General features: G+C 56.6%; 1 protein-coding gene and 1 long non-coding RNA gene across 5 annotated transcripts in view; one reads left to right on the top strand and one right to left on the bottom strand.

Moving 5' to 3' along the window:
* Positions 1–9419, top strand: part of CXXC5 (CXXC finger protein 5) — a 35257-nt gene extending 25838 nt beyond the window's left edge. For 2 of the 4 annotated variants that reach the window (XM_086702824.1, XM_086702825.1), the window contains exons 2-3: positions 5798–6876; positions 8394–9419. In XM_086702824.1, coding sequence (XP_086558950.1) covers positions 5959–6876; positions 8394–8438 — 963 coding nt within the window. In that variant the 5' untranslated portion in view covers positions 5798–5958 and the 3' untranslated portion in view covers positions 8439–9419. Of the gene's footprint in view, positions 1–1575; positions 1738–5797; positions 6898–8393 lie in introns of those variants that run through there. The other 2 variants (XM_086702826.1, XM_086702827.1) reach the window with 2 other exon arrangements.
* LOC147584429 (uncharacterized) lies at positions 679–3722 on the bottom strand. Its single transcript, XR_015249625.1, has 2 exons — positions 3355–3722; positions 679–905 (listed from the first exon to the last, which is right to left on the bottom strand). It is a non-coding gene; the product is annotated as an uncharacterized LOC147584429 (long non-coding RNA).
* Positions 9420–13526: the final 4107 nt, after the last annotated feature.

The following is a 13526-nucleotide window of genomic DNA, read 5'->3' as shown; positions in this document are numbered from 1 at the left end:
GTGTGTGCTCGAATGTGTCTTCACCTATAGCTGGATGTGTGCCCTGTGCTCTCTAGCGAGGGCTGCATTTCTCCCAGCCTCCAAGACCACTGTCTCCATGTGCATCTCCTTGGGGCTGAGTGGGGCTTTTTTTCCCCTCTGGAAACTCCCTAGGCTGAATCATGGAAATCAGAGATGCCACCCCCAATCCCGCCCTCCCCCCCCCAACCCCCAGCTTGCTCAGCTCATCTAAGTTAACCACCATAGCCTGTGGTCTGTTCTCTTCACCACCACTGCTTTGCCCACCATCAGTCTGTCTGTCCATCTTACCTCCCCTGGAGGCCAAGAAGACCAGCTCCAAAGTTGGTGGAGGGGACATGAAGAGGGTGTAGCAGGGATTTCAGGAGTGCACATGGAAGTGTGGGGAAGAATGTGAAGAGCCAGAGTGTGCAGGTCTGCAAAGCTGGCCTGCCCAGACGATGGCGGAATGGTGGGCCCTACTGGGCCAGTGCCTCCGGGTCCTGAAGGCCCCTCTGGAATGCAACCTCCTCCAAGAAGCCTTCTGTCAGCAGGTAGGACGGCTGGGAGTCTATTCTAGCCAGCAAAGGAGCAAGAGAGGATGGGCGCCTTGCCCTCAGACTTTGCCCTTGGCAGTGGTGGTGGTGGCGCAACTCTGTAAATTTATTAAAAATCATTGAATTGTACACTAATAAATGGGTGAATTTTATTGTTTATAAACTATGCGGGGCACCTGGGTGGCTCAGTCGGTTGAGCATCCAAATCTTGATTTCAGCTCAGGTCATGATCTCACAGTTCGATGGTTCGAGTCCCAAGTCAGGCTCCATGCTAACAGATCGGAGCCTTCTTGGGATTCTCTCCCTCTCTTTCTCTCTGTCTTTCGGTCTCTCTCTCTCAAAATAAATACACTTAAAAAAAAAAAAAGAAAAGAAAAGAAAGAAAGAAAGAAACTATACCTCAGTAAAGCTGTTAAAAAAAAATCCTACCCTTGGCCTCAGCGCCCTGCCCAGTTGGGACTCGGCCAACCTCCCGACCATACCTCGCACCCTCTTCCTTCTTTCTTTTTTTTTTTTTTTTTTTTTTTGAAGCAAACTCTACCCCCCAACAGGGGGATCAAACTCACAACCCTGAGATCAAGAGTCACATGCTGTACCGCATGCTCTACCGACGAGCCAGGGACCCTTCTTCCCCTTTTCTTAAGAACTGTTTTCCGGCTCATGTCCCCTTTGGTAACCTCCCCTTGTCTTTAGCTCACAGGCTAGCAGTCCCTTCCTCCAGAAAGGCCTCCAGTGCTCCACTTGGTTGCCTTCCTGCTCTCATTTCATATTGGTTCATGTGACCACTGGCCAAGCTCCTGTGTACTCCTCCAGGGCCGTGCTGGGTCTGTATCCTGCAGTTTCCCCAGTACCACAGGGCATGGGGCCGCTTTTGGGTAAATGGTAGTGGGATGTGTGCATGTCTCTGTGCAGACAGCGTCATGCCTCCCCCCCAGTGCCCCTTCCCCCATTGCAGTCTGGCCCAAAGGCCTCAGGACAGAGCCCTGCTGGGGATGAATCCTGGCTCACCTGGAGCTCAGGGTGGAGGGAGGGCATTATCATCACCTCTGGTGACTTCATTGCCAGCTGGCATTATGAGGTCAGTAGCCCAGGATTCCAGGTTCCTGCCTGGGCATCTCCAAGCCCCCCAGGTGAAGACACGACACTGGGGTCTGTGACAACTCATCCCCACAACCACGTAGAGGTGACAGGCATGGTAACAACCCTGGAGGGTGAGGGCGGCCTTGGGATTGCTGGGTCACCTTGCCCTGGGCTACTTTGTCAGTTGCACAGGTAGAGAGCAAAGGTAATCCCAGAGCAGGGTGACTAACACTTAGATTCTGGGTTCAAATTCTAACGGTCCTGGGTACCAGCTGCTTGACCTTGGCCTGACAGCTTGAACCTCTTTGAGCCTCAATTTCTTCATCTCTCAAATTAATTATTTCTGTTTTGCTGGCCGCTGGCTTCTGGGAGGAGTCGGAAGGAGAGCAGACATGTAAAGCATAAGAGTGCAGGGACTGGTACACAGTAGGTGCTCAATAAATGCTACCTGATAGAGTTAGTTAAGAGACCCTGGGTGTCACTTGTTACTGGGAGCTAGTTGAAGTGGGGTGGGTCTCTGTCTTCTGGTGCTGGCTAGGGCCTGAGAGTAGAGGCAGGGGGCGGTCCCAGTGGCAGGAGAGTGGCCCCAGCTTTGACTTCCTCTCTTCCCAGTTTTGCCAGTAAGCCAGAGCCCCTAGGAGGTTGGGCCACAAGGCCAGGCCCTGAGGCCAAGAACCCATTGACCCTCAGCCCTCCTTCCTATCTATCTCTGCTTCCCTGGGCCTGGGCCAGAGTGGGCTGGGGACCACCCAACCCCTGCCTCCCTTTCAGAGCTGTGGGCATATCCAACTGCTTTCTCTTGGTCCTCAGGTCCCCGAGTGTAGGATTCTCTCCCTCAGGGCTGTTTCTATGTCTGTCAGACCCTCAAGTCTTCAAAGCTGGGCTAAGAGCCTTGGATCTCTCTGAGCCCGGGTCCGTCCATTTTCTGCTTCCCATGAAGCTCTGTTTTCTAACCTTGACCCTTTGCCCTGTCCTCTCCAAGTCCCCCTTTCTCTGACCCACCCCTCAAGTTCTCTGTCTCATGATCCTCCCGTAGCACCTGTCTCTGTTCTTCTGCCCCCATGTCCCCCTCTGCCCCCCAGCTCTCCATGACGGGTTACCCCCCCCACACACCCCCCTCATCCCCCTCCCTCTGGGCTCTGTCCCCACCCGTCAGCCCCTGGTCCCAGCTCCCGGCCGGCCCGGCTCCTGCATGGACAAAGGGGTCCTTTGTGGGCTGACCGCGGCTGGCGGGGCGGCGGGGCGCTGGCTCCGCATTGCTGATGAAACGGAGCCCTTTGTTGTCCCTCCTCAGGCGCAGTATTTCTTTTTGGGGGCTGGATGCGTTCCTGGCAGGGCCGATGATGGATGCGCCCGCCGCCGCCCGCCTGCCCGCCAGCTTTCCCTCCCGCTCATTCCCGCTCCGCTTCAACGCAGCCCCAGCTCCTCCCCTGCTGCCTGGGCACTGCCAGGCCCTTCGTAGCCTGGGAGGGGGTTGCCGTGTGCCTTGCAGTAAAGGACTAGGGCCTGGGAGAAGGTCTTAAGTCCTCCCCTTCCGTGAGTAGGGCAAACAAGCCCTGTGGTCATTGGTCCACTGGGACCAGGGCATCAGCTTTTCCCAGGGTCTAAAGGAGAAGATGAGCCAGGTATGGGGCAGATTTGGAGCAAGCTTAGGGACCAGGCCTTGGGGACTAACTAGATGTTGGTATCTACCCACTCCGGGGTTTGGGGACAGAATTACCTGTGTGCCAGTCCCCCTTCTGTACTCCCCACCTTCAGTTTCTGTGGCTGACACATCAGTGTTCTGCCTGCAGCACCTGTTTGATGACATATCACGTCGTCTGCTCCATAGCTCAGCATGTCCCAGGACATGGGGGGGGCTGGGAGAGGGTAATCCCTGAGGAAGGACAGAAAAATGAAAGATCAGAGAAATTCAAAGAAAGGGCCAGAGATGAACAGAACATGAGGTTTTGTCCCTACCACGAGACTCAGGATGGAGACAAAAGCAGAGAGACTCAGCCAGAGCGCCAGCCCTGAACGCAGGCCCGTGTTGGAGGGAGCTGACTTCTAATTGACCTGCCCGCCCTGTACACAGAGCCAGATCCTGAAGCTGGGAGGAGGGAGGGAGGGAGTAGAGCAAGAGCAGCGTTAATGCAGCTATCGATTTCTGCCACCAGCCAGCAGGCCGCAGAGGCGGGGACACACAGGGGGGCTAGGGCGCAGACTGCTCCCCTCCCCACCTCTCCAACCCAAGGGCTCCTACCTTCTTCTGTCTTCTCCCCTCACCATGTCTGGGGCTGCTGGAGCTTGCTCCGGAGCAGGGTAGTTGAGCTCAGATGGGCAGGGGCAGTTAATTTGGGGTGACAGTCTCTAGCCCTGATCTCACTGGCCCTGGTCTCCAGCACCTAGCCAGGTGTCACTGATGCCCAGAGGGGTACTGATTTCTGAGCGAGGGCCTGAAGAGCCAGCCTGGGCTTAGCCCTCAGGAGGTGGGACAGAGCACAGCTATCCTTGGGCATACATCATCCCCTTCCTCTTACTACAACTCTGATCTCTGTGGTACCCCCAGCCCAGCCTGGACACCTTGCCAGGCCCTCCTGGGTTTGTCCTGGTAGAATGTGCCAGCTTGCCCAGCTCTTCCTTACCACCCATTTACCTTCACTAGGAAGGAGCGTTCGTGGGCCAGTGCTCTCTGGGGAGAGGCAGGGAGCGTCTGGCTGTCTGCTGACGCCTGCCATTTTCGACTCCTCAGGAGCCAGAGCTTTTCCCTTTCCTATACGCACTCCTCCTTGTGGCCACTCCTTAGCAGCCCTGCCTGCTCAGGGCCTCAATTTCCCCCTGTGTAAGTGCAGAGGGTTGGACTAGATGACCTCCCGGGACCAGGACCGGCTGAGTCCTGTGACTGGGGGATGGTGGGGTTGCCTGGGGACAAAGATGTATGTGTGCCGGCCCCAATCCTAGGGCGGGACAGGCCCCGCCAGATGTGCGCCTCCCCCTTGAGCCGCCAGCTGCTCAGGCTGGGCCCTCTCCTCCCGCCCTTCTCCCAGGGGTTGCTGGGCCACGGCAGGCAGGCAGACAGGGAAGGGATGCGAAAGAGCCAGGGCTGATGAGGAAACGGCCGCTCCATTCCTTCTGGACAGTTCCTCCCAGACCCAAGGAGCCTGGCTGCTCGCTCATAAGCCTTAGCCCTGGGGCCTAAGCAGAGCAGGCTCTGTCCTAGAAAGGGGCACCTCTGAAACATGGATGTGGCCCAAGAACAGGCTCTACTCCCTGGAGGGTCACACCCACTCGTCCCAGCCTGCACCAGCCAGAGGCCCTTCCTGCCCACAGCCTACCCCAGCTCTGAGCTCTCACTGGGACCTCATCCCAGACCCATCTGGGAGCCAGGCTGGAGCACAGCAGGGAGGCCTGAGTAGAGACAAGAGTGGGGTCTGAGGTAATGATGACTGTGGTTTGAGAGTGAGGAGGAATCGTGTGTTCGATATGTACACAGTGTGTCCCCGCATTCTTACAGGAGAAGGATTGTCCTCTGGCACAGTGCTGCCTGCCCTCTAGCAAGAGGATACATGCTCCTTGAAATAAGGATCCTGTGCGCTATTTGGTAACCCCTGTTAGAGTCACTTTACTTTCCCTGCAGGACTTGTCAGAGCGTTGAGATAGATAATCAGTATGTATTAGGAGTTGCCAAATGAGGGCCTAGGAGCAGCTTCCCAGATTTCTGGTCTATACGTTCAAGCTTTGCAGAGGCTGTTCCAACCCCTCTTTGTAGATGGGTCACAGAAGGAAGATGAGGAAGCAGAAGGTGACTCTATAACCCTCTGAGGTTCATAAACATCTCTAGCTCTTCCCTACTACCCCAGCCCAGGAAGAAGTGGCTGCAGATCTAGGCTGTACGGATTCAGGCTGGGCTTCCACCATGATGCTCATTAACTGTAGATCCCTGCTCAGTTCTAAACCTTATGTAAAACGGAGTATTCCTAGCCACTACTTCAAAGGGTGCTTGTGAGTCTGAACTGAAGTAGTACAAATAAAAAATACCTAACCATGTTGGGTCTGGCACTTAAATAAATGCCCAGTGGGGCTTGTGGTTGTTACTACATGGGGGTACAGTTGTTGGTAGTGGTCGTGACGTTGGGGAAGGAAGTGTTTACTGCTGCCCTGACCCTATACTCTTGTCCCGATAGAGTGAAGATCCTTCCACGTGGACACCTGACCATGTGCCTGCCCTGAGCAGCAGGGCCCCCCAGCCATCTCTGTTGTGGGCAGCAGGGCCCGGTGCTCGTCTGTGGACCCCCCGCAGTTGGCAGGCCCCCCCCAGCAGCGGGCTCTGGGCCTCGGCCCCACCATGTCGAGCCTCGGCAGTAGCCCCCAGGACAGCGGTGGCAGCAGCAGCAGCAACAGCAATGGCAGCGGGAGCAGCGGCCCCAAGGCAGGAGTGGCTGACAAGAGCGCGGCGGTGGCCACTGCCACCCCAGCCTCGGTGGCGGATGATGCACCACCCCCAGAACGTCGGAACAAGAGCGGCATCATCAGCGAACCCCTCAACAAGAGTCTGCGCCGCTCCCGCCCTCTCTCCCACTACTCTTCCTTTGGGGGCAGTGGTGGCAGCGGCGGTGGTGGCAGCATGATGGGCAGTGAGTCTGCTGAAAAGGCTGCTGCCGCTGCGGCTGCCGCCTCCCTGTTGGCCAATGGGCATGACCTGGCGGCAGCCATGGCTGTGGACAAAAGCAACCCTACCTCAAAGCACAAAAGTGGTGCTGTGGCCAGCCTGCTGAGCAAGGCAGAGCGGGCCACGGAGCTGGCAGCCGAGGGACAGCTGACGCTGCAGCAATTCGCGCAGTCCACGGAGATGCTGAAGCGCGTGGTGCAGGAGCACCTTCCGCTGATGAGCGAGGCGGGTGCCGGCCTGCCCGATATGGAGGCCGTGGCGGGTGCCGAAGCCCTCAATGGCCAGTCCGACTTCCCCTACCTGGGCGCCTTCCCCATCAACCCAGGCCTCTTCATCATGACCCCGGCGGGCGTGTTCCTGGCCGAGAGTGCGCTGCACATGGCCGGCCTTGCCGAGTACCCCATGCAGGGAGAGCTGGCCTCGGCCATCAGCTCGGGCAAGAAGAAGCGGAAACGCTGCGGCATGTGCGCGCCCTGCCGACGGCGCATCAACTGCGAGCAGTGCAGCAGTTGTAGGAACCGAAAGACTGGCCATCAGATTTGCAAATTCAGAAAATGTGAGGAACTCAAAAAGAAGCCTTCCGCTGCTCTGGAGGTAACGGCGCCTTAGAGGGAGGTGTGTGGGCTCTTGTGTCTGTCTGGCAGTCCAAACCCACCCCCCAGCCCCCCAAACCCGCTTTTCCTACCTGGGCGAGTGGGGGCTGCTCAGCCAGTCCCTGGGCTCTCGGGTTCTAGAGCAGGCTCCCAGACACCAGTTCACTGCCCAAAAAAGTCAGTGCCACATCCTGAGATCTCATTAGGTTGTAGTTTGCAAGGCCAGCATAAAGTTCCAGGAGGGGGCCTAGCACTTCCCAGCCAGGCCCGGGGATCCTGAACCCCCTCCTGGAGTTTTGGGCCAGCTACTGATGTTCCCATGTAGGTCCAAAGTTGCTGACTTTCAGACATATTCTAACGTTTCCAGTCCATAACCTAGGATGCTGGGGCCTCTTCCTTGTCCCACTTGAGGGGTTCTCTCCTGTGGACCATGTGGCTTTGAGGGGTAAGCCCTTCACTTGCCCCTTCAGAGCCTGGCCTTTCCCCTAAGGCCACCCAAGGATAGAGCGGCCCCCGTGCTCACTGCCCTGCTCTAAGGCCTGGAAGAACCCTGCGTCTAGACATCCAGTTGACAGATTTGGGGTTTCTTGGGGCCCCACAGTCAGTCTGGCTACACAGGTAATGGCCACGGGTCCTACGGGCCTGGAGTGAGGGGGTTGCTGTGATCTTGGGGTGTAGGCAAGGCCTGTCCACCATGGGATGATCGGCTTAGAGCAGGCAGAAGGGTTCCCAAGCTGCTTTCTTTCTCTCCACCCTCGTGGCAGAGCTTGTCCCTGTGCCCCCAGCCGTGGCAGCCTAGCTGTGGTGCCAGGCCTGGGTACAAAAGCATCTTTTCAGCCTGCTGTCCCAGCCCCGGCCCCGCCCCTCTATGAGTGGGCTGGACGCAAATGTTCAGAATGGTTGGAAAACAATAATGGCATCCCAGCCATGGCTACTCCCCACCCCCAAGCCCCAAACCTCATATATCTGCTCTCCTGCCCAGAGAATACACCTCTATGCACACAGAGGCACTCACCTCTTATCTAGTGTGGACACACACATGCGCGCACAAGCGCACACACGGCCCTGCCCAGTACCCAGTCTTACTGTAGGTGCACAGCAAATCCCCTTCCTCCCCACCACACTTCCGGACACACTACACACCGTGGCATCGCTTGAGACACACGTCCGTATGCTTACATGCTCCCTCGACAGAAACATGCACACAGCCCCAGATGCACCAAAGCCACTCGGCGCTTGTAGCCTCTGGACCAGGGGAATGGGTCTTCCTGTTTGGAAGGAGGGTTCCTGGACACAGTGGCTCAGGGGGCCTCAGGGTGCTCCGGGCCCTCCAGCGGCCCAGCGGGTCAAGGCTTCTTCTCTGGCCTGGTCAGGATGGCAGGAACTCCACGGGGTGGCTGCCTTTACTCCATGCCCGTCCCTCCGCCATGAGGCCGTCCACGGGGGAGCGTCTTTGCATCAGGCCCCGCCGGACCCTGACTGAACTCTCTCCTTGTTTTTGTCTCCCGCCCCCGCCAGAAGGTGATGCTTCCGACGGGAGCCGCCTTCCGGTGGTTTCAGTGACGGCGGCGGGAACCCAAAGCTGCCCTCTCCGTGCAATGTCACTGCTCGTGTGGTCTCCGGCAAGGGATTCGGGCGAAGACAAACGGATGCACCCGTCTTTAGAACCAAAAATATTCTCTCACAGATTTCATTCCTGTTTTTATATATATATTTTTTGTTGTCGTTTTAACATCTCCACGTCCCTAGTATAAAAAGAAAAAGGAAAAAAATTTTAACTGCTTTTTCGGAAGAACAACAACAAAAAAGAGGTAGAGACGAATCTATAAAGTACCGAGACTTCCTGGGCAAAGAATGGACAATCAGTTTCCTTCCTGTGTCGATGTCGATGTTGTCTGTGCAGGAGATGCAGTTTTTGTGTAGAGAATGTAAATTTTCTGTAACCTTTTGAAATCTAGTTACTAATAAGCACTACTGTAATTTAGCACAGTTTAACTCCACCCTCATTTAAACTTCCTTTGATTCTTTCCGACCATGAAATAGTGCATAGTTTGCCTGGAGAATCCACTCACGTTTATAAAGAGAATGTGGATGGCGCCGCGTCGAGAAGCCCCTCTATCCATCCACATGTGCAGAGCTGCGGCGAGGAGCTCACAGAGGGGGAGGGAGCAGCCCACCCACCCCTGGGCCCAGGCCAGCCATGCTGCACTCGCGGTACCCAGAATGGGATCCCCCCTACCCCGACAATGATGATTTTGCAAAAATGAAAGTTCTGTTCCTTTATCCATTGAGATCTGGGGAGCCCGTGTCTCAATATTTCCGATCCTGGCTACTTCCCTTAGAGAAAATAAGTCCTTTTTTTCTGGCCTCGCTGATGGCAACAGAAGAAAGGGCTTCTTTGCGTGGCCCCCTGCTGGTGGGTGTGGGTGCCTGGGGGGGCCCCCTTGCCCACGGCCAGCTTCCTGCTGATGAACATGCTGTTTGTATTGTTTTAGGAAACCAGGCTGTTTTGTGAATAAAACGAATGCATGTTTGTGTCACGAAGCACCGATGGCTTCTTGCTCTCCGGTTTGGGGGGCTGGCTTGGGGGCTGTCGCTGGGCAGGGGTTGTCTGGAGCCACCTTGAGAAGAAAGAAGGATGGCTTGGGGACATTTAGAGTGGGGATCTCTTGGGTACTGAGGCCCTGTGGTACCTGAAGGGGGTCAAGCAGGAGCAGCCGGCCTGGCTGACGTGGTGAAAGTGCTGTTAAAGTGACTGGTACTGGAACATTTCGTCTGCCCGGTTGTACCCCCTGCCTCAGAACCCGGACCTCCGGGGACCTTCACTCACTTGGGGCCACCATCTCTATTTACGTAAAGTCGTCGGGGCCTGTTCAGTGCAGAGCAGCCCGCAGTACTGGAGGAAGGGCCCAAGCTGCCTGTTCGGTTTCTTTCTTGCAGGGGTCTACTGCTCCCCCAACCGCTGCGGTGACACCCCAGGGAGCAGGTTTAGCCCAGGTTTGTGGGGACCTGGCTGTGCCCAGAATGCATGCAGAAGCCTCCCTACCCCCACATACCCCTCTTCAGGCCTGAGGGCTGGCTGCTGGACTGGGGCCTGGGGGGATCCTTGGCTTTGGTTCTTGTACGACTTTCTCCACCCCCAGAAAATGTGTTGGCGCAAGGTTGTCTGCGACCTCAGAGGCCAGATGTCTGGGGAAATCACCACATAGCCACATGGTCTACGCCAAGGCAGCCTGAACAGGAAGGAGTGACAGCTGCATGGCCCCCACCCCTGCATATCACAGAGGCCGGCCTGCAGGATGAGACCTATCATCCACCTGACGTGGAGGCCTTCTTCCCACCCAGCTGCTTTGAGCCTGGCTGAGATGGAGGCTAGACTTGAGGAAGGACTTCCTGACAATGTCGGGGCCTCGCTTCAGGTGGGTGAGGGCTTTCAGGATGAGGGAAGGGGCAACTTCTGAAGCTGAGTGGGCAGCGAGCTGGGCGAGATGAGCTGCCTCTTGCTATTGTTCCTGGGAGGAGAAAAAGCAGCCCATATTGGGTGGGGGCTCTGACCCCCAACCCCTTCCCAGTGTCACAAGCTCCCTTAGAGCACCAGGAGCTCAACAGCCTGGCCTGGCACAGCAGGGGCAGGCGGGGGTGGTAGGAGGCAGCTTTCAACTCCAGCTCTGCCTGGGAAAAATTCCCTTTCATGTGGCTGCCTGTGATCTCTCCAGGCGGCTCTGCCGAAGGGGGGCGTCCAGCGGGGAGTAGGGGGAGGTGTTGTAGCCAGGAGCACCCTCATCCCCTGCAGGAGGCAAACTGCAACACCTCCAGATCCTCGAGTGGGTGGGGAGGGTCCTCCTTGGGGGCATCAGGGTGGGAAGCCTGGCCAGCAGGGGGCACCCAGGCAGGACGCCCCCGCCTGCCCCCGCCCTGCTGCTGGCAGTACACAGGCCGCAGATGGCCTCGGCCAGCCCTCATTGGCATGCCTACAGGTGTGGGGTGGACGGCTCCAGTGCCAGCCCCGAGGGGGGTGCTGTGACTCAGCCAGGCTGTACCTTTTAGTGTGCCAACCCACAGCCCAGCCATGGCTCCTGGGCCTACCCCTAAACACAGAGAAGCCCTAAGCTTGAAGCCCCTCACCTCTTCCACCTCTTCCAACTTGGGCCTCTGTGCTCTGCTTGTGGAAATGGTAGGCCAGCCCCTCTGTCTGGAGGAGGCGTAGCAGGGGTGGGGATGGCTGTGGGCTGAACGCAAACGCATGATGAGACCTCAGTTACCTCATCTGGGAAACGGGGACAATAATCATCTCTCCTCCATAAAGTTGCCTGAGGTTGAAATGAGATCACTCTAGGGAAGGGCCTGGCTCATCTTAAGCACTCGGTCAAATGGCAGCTGGTGTTGCTATTTTAAAGCTATTCACCTAAATCTCACCAAGATGTCCCCCACCTTCTGCCCAGGGTGTGGGTCCTCCCTAAAGCCCTAGCCACCTCACCTCCTGCCTCCCACTTCTCCCTGCCATGGGGTAGCTGCTGCCCCTTCCCGCGGGCTCCAGCCCTGGCCAAGCCCTGCTCCAGCATTGTCCATCTCTGCCCATTTCTGTCTGGCTCACTGTCTCCAAATCTCCATCTTGATGGTCTCTAGTGGTCTCTGACTCTCTTCTCTGTCTCTGTCTTACCATCTTTCCACGTCTCTGAGTCTCCACGTGTCTCTCCCTGTATCTTGCACCTCTGTGTCTTCTGTTGCAGGCTCACCCCTGCTGCTCTCCCGCTGACAGGGAAGTACTTAGAGGGAGGCTCCCTGTGGAGCTGTATGTCCAATTCCCTTCCCTAGGGGTGCCCTCCACTCCCCACTGCTACAGTTGGGAGCCTGACTTCCTGGTGACCTGGGAGTCTTCAGCCCAGGCTCTCCTTTCCTCTACCTGGATGGCAGGGGTGGTTGGGGGTACACCCGAGGAAAGAGAGAAACCCAGCCTCCGTGTAACCATGTGTGTGAGAGTGTGTGTGTGTGTGTGTGTGTGTGTATGAAACAGAGAAACAGACAGACTTCAAGGCCCTGACAACCATGTGAGGCCTTGTGCAATAATGTGGATACATGTGACACGAAAATAGATCTGTGACAGTGTGTGGTAGGCTATGTGAGATCTCATATGGCCATGGGTGAACGTATGACATCAGCAGCCACACTTTGGGGTATTTTGTGACATTGCATGTGTAATCCTGTGACACTACAATCCTGTAGCAGACCCAGTGTGATACCAGGTTGTACGGCTCGATGTGTGACATTGGGCAATTCCGTGTGTGACATCGGATATGCAACACTGATACTGTATGGCATGCATGACCCTGTGACAGACACTGGGTGATTCTATGTGGCTTGGGACATTGTGTCTGTGTAACCATCATGGGTGTGGCCTGAGACTGACACCAGGGATTCTATGTGAGTGTATGATGCCAGGTTGTGACCATGCTGTGACCCTGTGACACCGCTTGCATGACCCTGGGCGTGTGCTCGTGACGTGTGTCAGTGTGCACCTGTGATCCCCTCAGTGATGCTGACACTATATGCCATGTGTGGCTTTGTGTACAACATTTCCTGGGTCTCCGCCTTGACGGCGTGCAACTCTGAGGACAGAGCGGTGTCCCTGGCAGCCCCTCTTGCCCACAGCCAGGCCCTGAGGCCCAGTCTGAGTGGGGGAGCTGGTGTGGGGGCAGCAGGCGCAGTTCCCACGGCTGCCACAGCCCCTCTCCCGGCCCTACCACCAGTTTCAGCTCCACAAAATATCCTGGCAACCCCAACCTCTTTGTTCTCTGCGGCCGCCAAAGGCCTCTCCTCACCCCAGCCTGCCCAGCGCCTGCCAGGCACCCCCCTCCCCTCCACGGCAGAAGGGTTTGGCCTGATCTAGTCCCTCGGTGCCCTTATAACCATCCCCCCCACCCCCTCACTGAGGCCCCTGTCTCATGCCCTGTCAGCACTACAGACTGGACCTTTGACCCTCTGCTATGAGCTTGCTGCGGTCATGTTGTGCAGGAAGAAGGAAGCAGCACACCTCTTGTAACGTACTAAGTGATTGTGGGCCGGGAGCTAGGTTCTCTGTATGGTTATTGCCCTTTGGTCCAAGGCTAGTTGGAGGCTGTCTTCAATCTAGAATGGTTTCAAGTTGTTGAGTAAGTTTTCTTCTTTGGCTTCAGAAAATCCTCAGGATAAGGATTACTACCTATTTTACTGACGAGAAACTGAAGCCCAGTGAGAGTGCATGATCTGCCCAAGTCACAGAGACAATGGTAGCAAGGGTCTTCCGAGAACTCGGGCTTCTGGCCTCTAGCCCCTTGTACCAGCATGCTTTGGGAGGACCAGTTGCCTCCATGGAAGGGAAAGGGGACTTAGGAGTCTGAACACATGGGTCCTCTTCACTTCTTGGTCCCCACATATCAGTGTGTGTGCGTGTGTGTGTGCGTGCTTGCCCTTGCTACATGACCTTGTCCAAACACCCTTGCTTCTCTGTTTCTAGGAAAGAAGGGCAACATAGCCAGGGATTGTGGGGTGGGGTAGGGCACTTGGCAGGGTGCTTTGCCAAGCAACAAGTTCACTTCACAGTGCCAAGACCCACAGTATTTCCAACAGGGACATGGGGCTGTTGGCCCCGGGGATAGATTCTGACTTGGGCCC

The sequence above is a fragment of the Puma concolor genome, chromosome A1 (genome assembly GCF_028749965.1).
Source record: "Puma concolor isolate L17-30 chromosome A1, mPumCon1.1.hap2, whole genome shotgun sequence".
Lineage (NCBI taxonomy): Eukaryota > Metazoa > Chordata > Mammalia > Carnivora > Felidae > Puma > Puma concolor.
This window is presented reverse-complemented; position numbering and strand designations above follow the sequence as displayed.